The sequence below is a fragment of the Saimiri boliviensis genome, chromosome 14 (assembly GCF_048565385.1).
Source record: "Saimiri boliviensis isolate mSaiBol1 chromosome 14, mSaiBol1.pri, whole genome shotgun sequence".
Classification (NCBI taxonomy): Eukaryota; Metazoa; Chordata; class Mammalia; order Primates; family Cebidae; genus Saimiri; species Saimiri boliviensis.
The window spans coordinates 16,443,200-16,458,718 of NC_133462.1; the positions used below are offsets into that span (position 1 = coordinate 16,443,200).

At 48.8% G+C, this 15,519-nt stretch overlaps 2 protein-coding genes across 15 annotated transcripts in view; one reads left to right on the forward strand and one right to left on the reverse strand.

Annotated features, from left to right (window-relative positions):
* Positions 1-2,500, reverse strand: part of PLD3 (phospholipase D family member 3) — a 32,395-nt gene extending 29,895 nt beyond the window's left edge. For 9 of the 10 annotated variants that reach the window (XM_010331020.3, XM_010331018.3, XM_010331016.3 and 6 more), the window contains exon 1: positions 2,396-2,500. The gene's annotated coding sequence lies outside the window, so the exon portion shown is untranslated. The remainder of the gene's footprint in view (positions 1-2,395) is intronic. The other variant, XM_010331010.3, reaches the window with a different exon arrangement.
* Positions 2,501-2,701: 201 nt separating this feature from the next.
* Positions 2,702-15,519, forward strand: part of C14H19orf47 (chromosome 14 C19orf47 homolog) — a 29,661-nt gene continuing 16,843 nt past the window's right edge. The window contains exons 1-4 of one of the 5 annotated variants that reach the window (XM_003943165.4): positions 2,702-2,796; positions 8,809-8,860; positions 13,406-13,493; positions 13,587-13,701. In XM_003943165.4, coding sequence (XP_003943214.2) covers positions 8,842-8,860; positions 13,406-13,493; positions 13,587-13,701 — 222 coding nt within the window. In that variant the 5' untranslated portion in view covers positions 2,702-2,796; positions 8,809-8,841. Of the gene's footprint in view, positions 2,797-5,011; positions 6,720-8,808; positions 8,914-13,405; positions 13,494-13,586; positions 13,702-15,519 lie in introns of those variants that run through there. The other 4 variants (XM_010331007.3, XM_010331006.3, XM_010331008.3 and 1 more) reach the window with 4 other exon arrangements.

The window sequence follows — 15,519 nt, forward strand, 5'->3', positions numbered from 1 at the left end:
GGGTTTTTTTGTTTGTTTGTTTTTGAAAACAATTAATTAATTTTTTTTTTGAGATAAGGTCTCACACTGTCGCCCAGGTTGGAGTACAGTGGCACCATCGTAGCTCACTAAGCCGCAAACTCCTGGACTCAAGCAATACTCCCACCTCAGTCTCCCAAACAGCTGGGAATACAGGCATGTGCCAACACACCTAGATGATTCAAAAATTTTTATTAACAACTTTTTTTTTTTTTTTTTTTTGCTTTTAAATATGTTTTATTGGTTTACTTTGTCTATGGGATTTTTTTTTTTTTTTAGATGGAGTCTCTGTTGCTCAGGCTGGCGTGCAGTGGTGTGATCTCAGCTCACTGCAACTTCTGCCTCCCAGGTTCAAGCGATTCTCCTGCCCCAGCCTCCTCAGTAGCTGGGATTACAGGATTCTGCCACCACGCCCAGCTAATTTTTTGTATTTTTAGTAGAGACGGGGTTTCACCATGTTGGCCAGGCTGGTCTCGAACTCCTGACCTCATGATCTGCCCACCTGGGTCTCCCATAGTGCTGGGATTACAGGCATGAGCCACTGTGCCCAGCCAAAACAATGTTTTTTATAGAAGATATATATTCAGGTGTGAGCCAATCATTGCACCTAACCACTTAAAAAAATTAATGTTTTTTAGAGATGAGGTCTCACTCTGTTACCCAGACTGGAGTGCAGTGGCACAATCATAGCTCACTGCAGCCTTAAACTCCTGGGCTTAAGTGATCCTCCTGCCTCAGCCTCATGTGTAGCTGTGACTACAGGTGCACACCACTGTGTCCAGTTAATGTGTTAAAAAATTTTTTTTTGTAGAGATGGGGTCTTGCTATTTGCCCAGCCAGGTCGGTTTTTGTATTGTTTTGTTTTTTGCTTCAGTTTTCCTTTTTTGGAGACAGTCTCCCTCTGTCGCCCCGTCTGGAATGCAGTAGGGCAATCTCAGCTCACTGCAGCCTCCACCTCCCGGGTTTAAGGGATTCTCCAGCCTTAGCTTCCTGAGTAGTTGGGAGTACAGGCATGTGACACCACATCTAGCTAATTTTTTGTATTTTTAATCGAAATGGGGTTTCACCAAGTTGGCCAGGCTGGTCTCGAACTCCTTGCCTCAAGTGATCTGCCCATCTTGGCCTCCCAAAATGCTCGGATTACAGGCATAAGCTGTCACATCTGGCCTAGGACTGATGAGGTTTGACTTAAATGTGGGAGAAACCTGCCTCATCTCTCCAAAGCCCCAATTCTAAAAACCCACGGAGGTCTGGGCTAAGCTACCTATAATCCCCCCCTCACCAAGCCCTCCTTTGACCCTCACAGCACTAGCTAAATGTTCCCATTTTTGAGGGTGGAGGAAATCACTCAGTCCAAGATAATGAGATAGGGATTAAGTATTTACAGAAGCAAGGTTAGTGATGGCCGATGGCCCACTGCCACAGGTGTGGTGGCATGGCAGAGGTGAGGGCAACATGGAGACTGTGGGGTGGCGTGGCTGCGGTGGCAGAGTATCCTGATACGAGGTCTGTGACGACACCCCAGGAATGCCAGGGGCAGCTGGGGAGAGTGCCCATGAGTATATGATGAAGGTGACTGGATGAGGGTGAGGGTGACATGGTTAATAGCAATATTAGCCAAAAACACCATGTCAAACTGAGCCAGCCACAAGAACAAACTCACAGAATCGTCACACGCAGCCCTGATGTGGATGTCCCCGAGTGCATTCTGCAGATGGATTAGAAAGGTGGCCTAAGGTAATCAAGGTATCCAGAAGTGTGGCGGTGGGGCTGGGATTCTGACACACCCCGGGTAATGGGCTGCGGTACCCCGTATGTTATGTGAGATGTGACAGAGGGAAATGACAAAGACACGGAGGAAAGAAAAATAACTGTAAGGCTGGGTGGCTCCTTATGGGGAAAACCGGAAGCACGACGAGTGGATGGTGGCTGTCAGAGGAACAGTGATGACAAGGGAGGGACAAGGATATAAGGGGTAAGGATGACATAAGGGTTGCATGAGCGCGATGTAAGAAGAGCGATGGGGACAGTAGCCGTGCGAAGGTGACTTGGGAGTATGACGAGGGTTTAAAGAGAAATGAGGATTTTACAAAGGAGAAATGACAACAAAAGAGGGGTGCAGGTAAAGTAAGGCGATGACGAATGTAAAGGAAGCGATTACGGCCTATGGTGGCAAAGAGGGCTTAAGAGGAACGAAAGCGAGTTAAAGGGGTTGATGGCGACAGCAGAGGAGTGGTGAGGATTTAAGGGGGATGAGACAGAAGGAGGGGAATGACATAAACGGACCGAAGACGACATAAGGGAGGAGATGCATTATAGGCAGGAGGACAACACAAGGAGGGCGGCTGAGGCGCCGCGCCTCCAGATCGCACGGTACCTGCACTCCAAGTCTCCCACTCCGGGCCCCAGCCCCACAGTCACCTTCCAGGCTGGAGCCCCGCCTGACCGCCCCCGAGCCGCGCGCAGGCGTACTACGGCTACACTGCGTGCAGGCGGGGGCCAGGCATGCGCTTTTCTCATTGGCCGCGCCGCTCGCTATCGTCCGGCACAGGCGAGCCCCCAGCCGGAGGTGGGCGGTCACGTGACTGTTAATGGTCTTGCTCTCTCTGGTGGCGGCCTGGTAGGCTAGAGCGGCAGCGGGAGGATCAGTTCAGTTTCCGGCGGTGAGGCGGAAGCTTCCGGGGCGGGCAGTTCGGGCCGGAGGAGTGTCTGACAGTTGGCGCCGCCGGCCGGGAGGGAGGGCGGGCGGCGCGAGTGGGCGCGGGCCCGGTGGGCCAGGTGAGGCGCGGGTCGTGGGTGGTGGGGCTGGGCCGGATGCGGTGGGGACAGGTGGCGTCCGGGGCTCTGGACTCAGTTCCGGCTCCGCTGTATGGTTTCGGACATGGGATTTGTTTCTGTGAGCCTCAGTTTCCTCCCCTGTGGAATGGGGGTCAGAATCCGACTGTAGCACCTGCTTTATAAATGGGAGTGAGAAGTCAGCTGGTGTTCTCTGGAACCCATAGCTCAGCGCCTCCGCATAACGCTCACTTCGTTGCACTACTATTATTGTTAGTATTGATGTTTGCGCTTAGTAGGAAAAATTGTTGGGTTTGGAAGCCTTCGGATTTTGGTTCGAGTCCCAGCTCCACTGTGCGGCCGTGGGGCCTGTGTCTTCGCCTCCTTGAACCCCATTATTTTTCATCTGTACAGTGAGAGCTAATAGTCCCAGTATCATAGGGTCGTCTTGAGGATTCTGAAGAAATGTGTGTGTAAAGATTTTAAGCACAGGGGCTGGCACAGTGAGAGCTCGTGGATTGGGACTATAAAGGTGATAATGATTCTGAGAGTCATTGGTGTTGCTGGGAATTCCAGGGAAGTGGAGGGAAAAAGCTCAGAAACAGCAATAGGAAAAACTTAGAACTGGAGTCGGGAATATCGACATCCTGCCGCTTACTGTTTGATCAATTTTGCTGAGTCCTGAAGTGTTCGTTTTTTTTCTTTTTTTTTGATAATAAGTAGTGGATCTTTTTTCCAGTTAATTAATTTGAGAAGGCAAATTTGCATTGCTGTCTTTTTTTTTTTTTTTTTTTTTTTGAGACGGAGTTTCGCTCTTGTTACCCAGGCTGGAGTGCAATGGCTCGATCTCGGCTCACGGCAACCTCCGCCTCCTGGGTTCAGGCAATTCTCCGGCCTCAGCCTCCCGAGTAGCTAGGATTACAGGCACGCGCCGCCATGCCCAGCTAATTTTTTTTGCACCTTTAGTAGAGACAGGGTTTCACCATGCTGACCAGGATGGTCTCGATCTCTTGACCTCGTGATCCACCCGCCTCGGCCTCCCAAAGTGCTGGGATTACAGGCTTGAGCCACCGCGCCCGGCCGGAGTGTCACTCTTGTTACCCAGGCTGGAGTGCAATGGCACGATCTCGGCTCACTGCAACCTCCGCCTCCTGGGTTCAGGCAATTCTCCGGCCTCAGCCTCCTGAGTAGCTGGGATGACAGGCACGCGCCACCATGCCCAGCTAATTTTTTGTATTTTTAGTAGAGACGGGGTTTCACCATGTTGACCAGGATGGTCTCGATCTCTTGACCTCGTGATCCACCCGCCTCGGCCTCCCAAAGTGCTGGGATTACAGGCTTGAGCCACCGCGCCCGGCTGCATTGCTGTCTTTAATGGAAAACTAGCATTGCTGGCCATGAGAGGAAGGAAAAGTTAGAGTAAAATACAGTGGAAATTGAACAGCCTATTACATTGTAAACTGAAATGGAAAGATAATTGCTTATTCCCTTTGAATAGGAATACCGTTTAGAACTTGTACTGCATGACTCCCTGTTTCAGATCCCATGGACCCCCATCAAGTTGTTCTTATACTTGATTCCCAGCTCACACTTTGTATACAACTAGCATGAGGTTAGTGACTGTCCCACTGCTTCCCTAGCTCACTGAAGATTTGTTTGTTTTATTTGATGCACACTTAACATCGCACCACCTGCCATGCATCTTCGTTCTAAGGACTCTGTTTATTAACTCGCTTAATCCCCATAACACCTTTAAGAATGGGTCCTCTTTTTTCTTTTTGAGATGGTGTTTTAAAATTTTAATTGAATTTTATTTTTTTGAGACAAGGTATTGCTGTCATTCAGGTGCCGGCCAAGAATGAGTACTCTTACTTTTTTGGGGCATTGGGGGGATGTCTTCTTGCTCTGTTGCCAAGGCTGAAGTGCAGTGGTGCGATCTTGGCTCACTGCAACCTCTGCCTTCCGGGTTCAAGCAATTCTTCTGCCTCAGCCTCCCGAGTAGCTGGGACTACAGGCGTGTGCCACCATGCCCAGCTAATTTTTTGTATTTTTAGTAGAGATACGTTTTCATCATGTCAGCCAGGATGGTCTCGATCTCCAGACCTCGTGATCTGCCCACCTCAGCCTCCCAAAGTGCTGGAATTACAGGCATGAGCCACCGTGCCCAGCACTTTTTTTTTTTTTTTTTTGAGCTGGAGTTTCGCTCTGTTGCCCAGGCTGGAGTGTAGTGGTATGGTCTCAGCTCACTGCAACCTCTTCCTCCCGGGTTCAAGTGCTTCTCCTGCCTCAGCCTCCCGAGTAGCTGGGATTAGAGGCGCCTGCCACCATGCCTGGCTAATTTTTGTGTTTTTAGTAGAGACGGGGTTTCTTCATGTTGGCTATGCGGGTCTTGAACTCCTGACCTCAAGTGATCCACCTGCCTCGGCCTCCCAAGGTGCTGGGGTTACAGGCTGAGCCACTGTGCCCAGCCTTTTGGTGTGATTTTGGACCTGCCATTTTCCTCTGTAACTTAGGGCTCAGTTTTACTTTTTTCTGAGGGTGGTCGTGAGGAGTCACTGAGATGTGTATATGCTCAGTTCCTAGTAAACACTCAATGGGAGCTACTCCCTGGACATCAGAATCAGGGAGAACTTGTTTTTGAATCCCAGTAAGGTCAGTTGCTATATGTGCAATTTGACGAATGACTGCACCTCAATGAGTTGGTTTTTTTTTTTTTTTTTTTTCATTGATAAAAACAGGGCTAAGGTGACTTGGTGTCATGAGAAAAAAAGAAAACAACAGGGCTAATGATAGTCCTCACTGACTGAACTGTCTCGAGGCATCTGCAGGATGCTTGGCCCTGGTCCTGATGCATAGTATCAGGTTTGTGAGATGTTCTGTCTGACTTACTGGGACCTTTCTGTGCCTTGTTCTTTGAGAGATGTATGTTGAATTTTTTTTTTTTTTTTTTTTTTGAGATAAGGTTTTACTCTGTCACCCAGGCTGGAGTATAGTGGTGCAATCTTGGCTCACTGCAACCTCTACCTCCCGGGTTGAAGTGATTCTTCTGCCTCAGCCTCCTGAATAGCTGGGATTATAGGTGCCCACCACCACACATGGCTAATTTTTGTATTCTTAGTAGGGACAGGGTTTTGCCATGTTGGCCAGACTGGTCTTGAACTCCTGACCTCAGGTGATCCACTCACCTCAGCCTCCCAAAGTGCTGGGATTACAGGCATGAGCCACAATACCCAGCCTCTATTATCTTTGGCTAGTGGTAACATTCAGAAGGGAAATTGGATGTAAGAGTGTTGAGTGCAGGACAGAGTAATGTCTGTGGTCATATTCATCAATAAGAGATTGCACAGAAGGCTGGGTGCCTGTAATCCCAGCACCTTGGAAAGGTGCTGTGGGCTGATCACTTGAGGTCAGGAGTTTGAGACCAGCCTGGCAAACATGGTGAAACCCCATCTCTACTAAAAATACAAAAATTAGCGAGGTATGGTGGCAGGTACCTGTAATCCCAGCTACTCGGGAAGCTGAGGCAGGAGAATCTCTCAAATCCAGGAAATGGAGGTTGCAATCAGCCAAGATCACACCACTGCACTCCAGCCTGGGCTACAGAGTAAGACTCAATCTTAAAAAAAAAAAATCGAGCAGAAGCCAGAGAAGGGCAAGATGAACCCTGTCTGAGGATAGAGGAGAGAGTTTCATATGTGTGGACTTAGGAAAAGTGTCACAAAGTAGATGGCAGTGGAGTAGAAGGAAGAAATTGCCAGGAGGAAACAGGCATTCCAGGCACAGGTGACATCCTCTAAAAACCAGGAGGCCGGCAAAGCACCTGTGTGGGGAGGGAGGCCAGGAGGATGAGACCAGGCACAACACCTCCAGGGTGCTTGGTAGGCACCAAGCACTGCCTCATCCAGCCCTTACAGCAGTCCTCGAAGGTAAGTCATGTTTGTGCCTCTCAGTTCACAGATGGGAGTACGAGGGCCTGACTGGTGAGGTAACTTGCCAAGATCACACAGCTAATCTAGTGGTAGAGCTGGATTTGAAACCTACAGTCTGGTTGCAGAGTTCTTATTCATTCTTTCTTTTTTTTTTTTTTTTTGAGAGGGAGTCTTACTCTGTTTTCCAGGCTGGAGTGCAGTGGCACAATCTCGGCTTACTACAACCTCTGCCTCCTGGATTCAAGCGATTCTCCTGCCTCAGCCTCCTGAGTAGCTGGGACTACAGGCACCTGCCATCACGCCTGGCTATTTTTTTGTATTTTTAGTAGAAACAGGATTTCACCGTGTTAGCCAGGATAGTGTTGATCTTCTGACCTTGTTATCTGTCTGCCTCGGTCTCCCAAAGTGCTAGGATTACAGGTGTGAGCCACTGCACCTGGCCTAGAGTTCTTACTCTTGACCACTCCATTATACCACCAAAATCAGCTAGGGGATGGGACAGATTATATGGGGCTGTAAACAGGAAGGTTCTGGGACAGAGGGCTTCTGCACCCTGTGGAGGGTGAGGGAGAAGGATCAGTATTGGGGGCTGCGGTAGACAGAAGGGAGCAGAGTGAGGGGAGAGAGCAGAGGAGCCGGGTCAGGGAAGAGGCAGAGTGCTAAGCAGGAAGGAAGTTTGGGCCAGGGCAATGTGGGCCTGTGATCCTGGAACTAGATAGCATTGAATCAGCACATGAAAAAGTTATTTCCTTTAGTTCCCATTCAACACTGCTTTTAATGGAGACAGTCTCCATGGGTGCTAATATGTCTTTAACACCACCTTTCTACCATCTGCTAATGTAAGGGAAAATTGGTTTTCTCTGTCTTCTCTGGGGCACCTCATGATCAGGTCGCCACCTCTGTGGCCTTTCTCCTCCCAGTGTCCTCCCTGCTTGTTCCACTGCAGCCACACTGGCTCCTTGCTTTCCCAGCAGCGTGCCAGATGAGCTGCTGGCTCAGGGCACTGGACTCACTGTACCTTCTCCTGGAACACTCTTCCTCTGTAAAACCCCATGGCTCATTGCTTCCTTCCTTCAGGTCTCTCAATTCGCTTGAGGTCTGCCCTGATGACTGTATTGAAAATTACAATACCTCCCTTCCCAGGTCCTTCATGTCTTCTCCATGATGCTAAAGGCTTCCTAACCTGCTATATTAACTTTTGCTTGTTTACTCTCTGTCTCCTCTGTCTCTTGTCCCAACTAGCTGCTAAGTTCTATGGCTTTGTTCACCTTGGTATCCCTAAGTGCCTTCACATAGATTCTCAGTGAATAGGGTTTTGAGTTTGTTTGTTTGTTTGAAGACTAGTCAAGTGCAGTAGTGAGAAAGTGGGGTAGAGTAGAATAAGGAGTTCCATCTGTAACGGACTATGAACAGTCAATTGAGATAATTCACTACCCCAGGACCAGCCCTTTTGAGACAGAGTCTTGCTGTATTATCCAAGCTGGTCTTGAACTCCTGGGTTCAAGGGATTCTCCCAACTTAGCCCCCAGAGTAGCTGGGACTATAGGCATGAGCCACCAGACCTAGCTGGTTCTCAGTAAATAGTTTTTGAATGGATGAATGAATTGAATGAATGGGTATTTCTTGTGTTGTGTTTTGTAAACTTTTTTTATTTTAAATAGAAACGGGGCGTTGCTGTGTTGCTCAGGCTGGTCTCAAACTCCTGGCCTCAAGCCCTCCTACCTTGGCCTCCCAAAGTGCTGTGATTACAGGCATGAGCCAGCATGCTTGACTGGTATTTATTGTTAAAGTCTTGGGCAAGAGTGTCTTATTTCTGTCCCACTCCTTTTCCAGTTAACCTTTCGGCGTGTGTGAGAATGGAGCTGTAGACATTTGCTGTCTCTGGGCCTTGTCTCAGGCACAAGTGATCGTGGTGGTGGCAGCTCTGTCCCAGGCTGACTTCCTGCCAGCTGCTCCAGGCTATTCCTGGGCGGTGAGCCCCTAGCCCAGGAACGTTCCCCTGGCATGCAGACAGACAGGCACAGGAGAGGGGCAAACACTTCCAGCCGGCGGCGACTCATGGGCCCTCTCCTCTCTTCTCTTTCAGGCTCCAGGGAGCAGCGTCAGGGCCAGGGAGACGATGGTCTCCGTGACTATGGGTGAGTCTGTGGCCTTCTCTCCAGGGCCCCCTCTCCCTACTGCCCTTTTTGAGGTATGGCCTTGGTGGGAGACGATGGGGTGGGGGAGGGAGGGCTGGGTCACTGGCAGGAACAGCTGTACTCTGAGGACCGTGGCAGGGTGGGGCTGGGACTGCTTGAGCCTGCCTGCTTCCTTGCTGGATCTGTTGCCTGTGTAGTTCAGCTGTGAAGAGCGTGGCTTATGAAGTCCAGCAGGTCTCCCACATGGCCTCACAGAGCCTTGGTTTTCTCACCTGTGAAATGGCAATGATATTTCCACATCCTAGGATTAAGGAAATTATAGCATATAAAAGCTTGAGCATAGTTCCAAACAAACTTTAGCTGTTGAATCATGAGCCTTAAGCTCTGTATTTGGGGGTTGCTAAGGCACAGAGATTAGTTGGTGGCTTTGAAAATTTTTGACATTTTCTGTAACATAGAAAAGTACGTATATATTTTTACTTATTTATTTTTTTTGAGACAGAGTTTTGTTCTTGTTGCCCAGGCTGGAGTCTAATGGAGTGATCTTGGCTCACTACAACTTCTGCCTCCTGGGCTCAAGTGATTCTCCTGCCTCAGCCTCCTGAGTAGCTGGGATTATAGGCATGCGCTACCACACCTGGCTAATTTTTGTGTTTTTAGTAGAGACAGGGTTTTGCCATGTTAGCCAGGCTGGTCTCAAACTCCTGACCTTGGGTGATCTGCCCTCCTCAGCCTCCTAAAGTACTGGATTACAGGCATGAGCCACCACATCCAGCCCATAAAATGTATTTGTATAGTTTTAAGAGTAATTAAAAAGCAAAGTCTGAGTATATCCTTTTATTTATTTATTTATTTTGAGATGGAGTTTTGCTCTTGTTACCCAGGCTGGAGTGAAATGGCGCGATATCGGCTCACCGCAACCTCTGCCTCCTGGGTTCAGACAATTCTCCTCTGTCATCCTCCTGAGTAGCTGGGACTACAAGCTTGCACCACCATGCCCAGCTATTTTTTGTAGTTTTTTTGAGTAGGGACGGGGTTTCACCATGTTGACCAGGATGGTCTCGATCTCTTGACTTGGTGGTCCGCCCGCCTCGGGCTCCCAAAGTGCTAGGATTATAGGTGTGAGCCACCGCACCCAGCTTTTTTTTTTTTTTTGAGACAGACTCATACTCTGTTGCCTAGGCTGCTGGACTGCAGTAGTGCAATCTCGGCTCACTGCAGCCTGTGCCTCCCAGGTTCAGGTGATCCTCCCAGCCTGTAGCAGGACTATAGGCACGTACCATCACACCTGGCTAATTTTTGTATTTTTTTTTTTTTATGAGATGAGGTTTTGCCCTGTTGCCCAGGCTGGTCTTTTTTTTTTTTTTTTTTTTTTTTTTTTGAGACAGAGTTTTGCTCGTTACCCAGGCTGGAGTGCAATGGCACGATCTTGGCTCACCGCAACCTCCGCCTCCTGGGTTCAGGCAATTCTCCTGCCTCAGCCTCCTGAGTAGCTGAAATTACAGGCACGAGCCACCATGCCCAGCTAATTTTTTGTATTTTTAGTAGAGACGGGGTTTCACCATGTTGACCAGGATGGTCTCGATTTCTTGACCTTGTGATCCACCCACCTCAGCCTCCCAAAATGCTGGGATTACAGGCGTGAGCCACCGCGCCCGGACTGCCCAGGCTGGTCTTGAACTCCTGTGCTCAAGTCATTCTTCTGCCTCAGCCTCCCAAAGTACTGGGATTATACACGTGAACCACTGCGCCTGGCCTGTATTCTCTTTTTTTTTTTTTTTTGAGACAGAGTCTTGCCCTGTTGCCAGATTGGAGTGCAGTGGTGCAGTCTTAGCTCACTGCAGCCTCTGCCTCCCAGGTTCAAGTGATTCTCCTACCTCAGCTTCCCAAGTAGCTGGGACTACAGGTGCGCACCACCATGCCCAGCTAATTTTTGTATTTTTAGTAGAGACAGGGTTTCACCATGTTGGCCAGGATGGTCTCAATCTCTTGACCTCATGATCCACCTGCCATGGCCTCCCAAAGTGCTGGGATTACAGGCGTGAGCCACCTTGCCTGGCCACCTGTTCTTTATAATTCTTTTTATATAAAGCATAGAAGCAAGCAAAATCAATCTATTTTGTTAGAAGGTGGTGGCTGCCTCTGGGAAGGAGTGAGTAGATACTCCAAAGGGAATACAAGGGGGTTCTGAGGTGTTGAAAATATCTCATTTCTTGATTTGGGTGCTGGTTACATAGATGTGTCTGGTTTAGGGAGATCTATTGACTTGTGTACTTTTTTGCATGTACACTATAGTTCCATAAAAACATTTAAAAAACCAAACCCTTTTACCCATCCAGGTCAAGAAAGAGAATATTATCAGCCCCCTGACAGTCCTACCCCAATCTCATTCCCTTTTTTCCTTCACATAGAGTAAACCACTCGCTGACATTTTGTGAACATCTTTTCTTACCTTTTTTTTTGTTTTTTTTTTTGAGATAGAGTTTCGCTCTTGTCACCCAGGCTGGAGTGCAATGGCACGATCTCAGCTCACCACTACCTCCACCTCCTGAGTTCAAGCGATTCTCCTGCCTCAGCCTCCCGATTAGCTGGGATTATAGGCATGCACCATCACATCTGGCTAATTTTGTATTTTAATAGAGATGGGGTTTCTCCATGTTGGTCAGGCTGGTCTTGAACTCCTGACCTCAGGTGATCTGCCCACTTTGGCCTCCCAAAGTGCTGGGATTATAGGTGTGAGCCTCTGCGTCTGGCCTTCTTTGCCTTTCTTTATGGTTGTATTACCGGTGGGACATTCTTATTCTACGGATTTTCGTTTTGAATCTACATGAATGAAATCAGACCTTGTGTTCTTTTGTATCTGGTTTCTTTTGCTCGATATAATGTCTAAGGGCCATCTATGTTGCCTTCCTTTTCACTGCTGTATAGTATTTCACCTGTGAGTGACCACCATATGTTATCAATGCTACTGTCAATGGATATTGCATTGTTAGTGGGTTGGAGCTGTTACAGACATACTGCTGTGAATATTCTTGTACATGTCTGCTGGTGTGTGCAACACACCAATCTCACTGATTCCAAGATTCACATCATTGCACAACTTAACAATTCTGAAGTAGGGTATGTCTTTCAGGAAAATGGTATTTTCCTTTCTTGTGGCCCGGTGGAGGAAATCTTAAGGACATGAGCTCCTTGCCAGCCACAGTCCCCAAGGGCCAGTGAGTACCCTGGGTAACTGGCCTGTGGCTGGGTGGGCCTTCACCGGAGCCCTGCACTGCCACCATGTAACATCTGATCCACAGGGTGTCTGCTTTCCTGCTCTGAGTCTCTATTTTCTTAAAACCAAAATGGGAGAAGTAATAACAAATTTCTTCTAATCTAAAATAGCATGGATTGTTAGATGTACTGAGAAAGAAAAACAGTTTGCTGATTAAACCATGGCACACTGTCAATCATGAAGTAGATCCTAGTTTCAGAGATGTCAAAATGTGAAAAAAAAAAATCTTACTTGGAATCACTACCTGGTCTGGCAGGTTAGGGTCAATGTGAGGGTCACACCCACCAAGAAGCCAAGAAAATTTAGAAAGAATAAAGTTTTGTAGGTAGGGTCTGCCTGGTCTTGGCCGTGACTCTGTTTAGTGGTCATGGGAGTAATAGTAATACGAATAATAGCTGACATGGTTTGAGGATGTCCTCTGGGTCAGGCATCATTTAAAGCCTTTTATATGGAGTTTCTCATTGAGTCTGCACAGTGACCCAAAGACATTGGTGCTGTTATCACTAAAATCTCAGCTCCACAAGGCCAGGGACTTCATCTTGTGCCTTGTGATATCCCCAGTGCGTAGGACAGGACCTATCCTTTGCCAAATGCTGGGCAAACACTTGTCAAATCTGTTTTCCCACGGTTTAGAGATGAGGAAACCAAGCCATCAAGAGTTAACTTACCCAAAGTCCCTCTATTGGGAAATTGCAGAGTTAGGATTCGAACCCAACTCTGAAGCCTGTATTATTAACTTCCATGCCTATCTCTGAGGGAGATTTGCTACTGTGGCGGGTAGGGGGCTTGGCGAGGCTTATGGGCTGGCTCTGTCACTGGTGGATCCTGTCATCCACTGGGTCTAGGCTGGCTGATGGGGACTAGGACAGAGAAGCCAGAGTCTTAGTTACCCTAAATCAGTCATGGGCCAAGCATGTGTAGTGATGCAGAGAGCCAGCACTGGGGTGGAGCAGAGCTGTAAGGAGAAGGGCTGGAGTAAGGGTTTGGGAGCTCTGTCCCTTGTTAGCATTATGGCTTTGTGTGGCGGGGGGGGGGGTGTCCAGCCTTTCCCTGCCTCCATTTCCTCGTTGGCAACTCAGGAAAGTCTTAATACTGCTTACCTCACAGGGTCAGGAAGGCTCCATCTCATCGTGTGTGTGTGAAGCCCTCCTCGCAGGGTCTGGCATGTGATGCGCATTTAGTTTGTGGGAGCTGCTGTGACTGTGGTTTTGTTAATGCTGTTCTCTGGAGAGGACGCCATGAATAATGAGTCCTGTCCAACCCCACAGCCACTTCCGAGTGGATCCAGTTCTTTAAGGAAGCCGGCATTCCTCCAGGACCTGCTGTCAATTATGCTGTGATGTTTGTGGATAATAGGTGAGGGGCTGACCTTGGGAAGGGGTGGTGGGGAGCTGGCTGGCCTACCCACTCTGGCCCACCTGGGGCCTCACCACTGACCTTCCCCTGCAGGATTCAGAAGAGCATGCTGCTGGATCTCAATAAGGAGATCATGAATGAGCTGGGTGTGACCGTGGTGGGTGACATCATCGCCATTCTCAAGCATGCCAAGGTGGTGCACCGTCAGGTGGGTCATGTGCCCAGCCCCTGTGTCTCTGGGTTTGGCATGGAGGTGGAGGGGCAGTTGCAGAGCCAATGGGATGCCTGGCAGCAGAGGCAGGCCGACCCAGGTTCCAGGGCGGATTCAGCCATTTGCTGTGTGACATTGGGCACATTGCCCAACCTCTCTGAGCTTACTTTCTCCATCTGTGAAAAAGAGAGAGGCAAACCTATCTTGAACGGTGGTTTTCTGTGTTTTTTTTTTTTTTTTTTTGAGACGGTGTCTCATCATGTTGCCCAAGCTGATACTGAATTCCTGGGCTCAGGCTATCCTCCTGCCTCAGCCTTCCAAAGTGCTGGGATTTCTGGCATGAGCTACCGTGCCCGGCCCTGGTTGTGAGTATTAAGCTATGTAAAGCACTAGCACAGTGGAAACTGCCTGTATTCGGGTTCCTCTGTAATAATTGTTATCACAAGGAAGGTAATGCTAATCTCTCTCGTGGTAACTATCATCTTCGGTACAGCAGCTTCCTATGTGGGACCCAGATGGCAACCTGGCTCACAACCTGGACATTCCAGTCTTGACCTGTTCACTTATAGTGACCAACCTTCCTGGGTCTCTTAGAGTGGGCTTTTCACACAGCCCTGATGCTAGTGTGGCTGTGGCCACCTACCAGATAATGTTTGTGGCTCTGAGCACCAGACCTGTTTGAGGTACTCATTACGTTATTAATATAATGGCTAATACTTATCAAGCACTCGCTGTGGCCTATCAGGCACTGACTCCATCCATCCTCTCCCTCCCTCCCTCCTTCCCATCCCCTCTTTCTTTCTCCTCCCTTCCTCCCTTCCTCCCCCCTCCCCCTCTTTCTTTCTTCCTTTTTTTTTTTCTTTCTTTTCTTTTTCTTTCTTTCTTTTCTTTCTCTCTCCTCTCTCTCTCTGTCTTTCCCTCCGTCCCTCCCTTCCTTCCTTTACTTGCTTGTTTCATTTATTTTTGAGACAGGGTTTTGCTCCATCGCCCAGGCTAGAGTGCAGTGGCACGAACTCAACTCACTGCAACCTCCGCCTCCCGGGTTCAAGTGATTCTCCCATCTTAGCCTCCTGAGTAACTGGGACTACAGGCGTGTTCCACTGCGCCTGGCCTCTTTCCTTTATTTTATTGAGACAGAATCCTGCCCTGTTTCCCTGCCTGGAGTGCAGTGATGCTGTCTTGGCGCACTGTAGCCTCTGCCTCCCAAGTTCAAGAGATTCTCGTACCTCAGCCACCTGAGTGAGATTACAGCCATGCATCACAACTCCTAGCTATGCTTTTTAATTTTAGTAGAGATGGGGTTTTGCCTTATTGCCCAGGTTGGTCTTGAATTCCTGGCCTTAGGTGATCCTCCTGCCCCGGCCTCCCAAAGGTCTGGGATTACAGGTGTGAGCCATTGTACCCAGCCGTCTTTCATCTGTTTTTGAGACAGGGTCTTACTCTGTCATCCAGGCTGGAGTGCAGTGGTAAAATCACAGCGTACTGAAGCCTCAAGCTCCTGGGCTTAAGCGATCCTACCACCTAAGCCCCTCAGTAGCTGGGACTGCAAGTGCATGGCACCATGCTTGGCTAAGTTTTAAATTTTTTGTAGAGACGCGGGTCTCACTGTTGCCAGGCTGGTCTCAAACTCCTCAGACAATTCTCTTATCTCGGCCTTCCAAAGTGCTGGGATTGCAGGCATGAGCTATGGTGCCTGGCCTCTCCATCCTTCCTCTGTATGAACTTCCTGCTCCACTTGATTAAGAAGGAAACTTGCTCTACATCTTTGCTCTCAAGCACTCCGCTTACCAAATGGTGGCTGCTGTGGTTATTCTC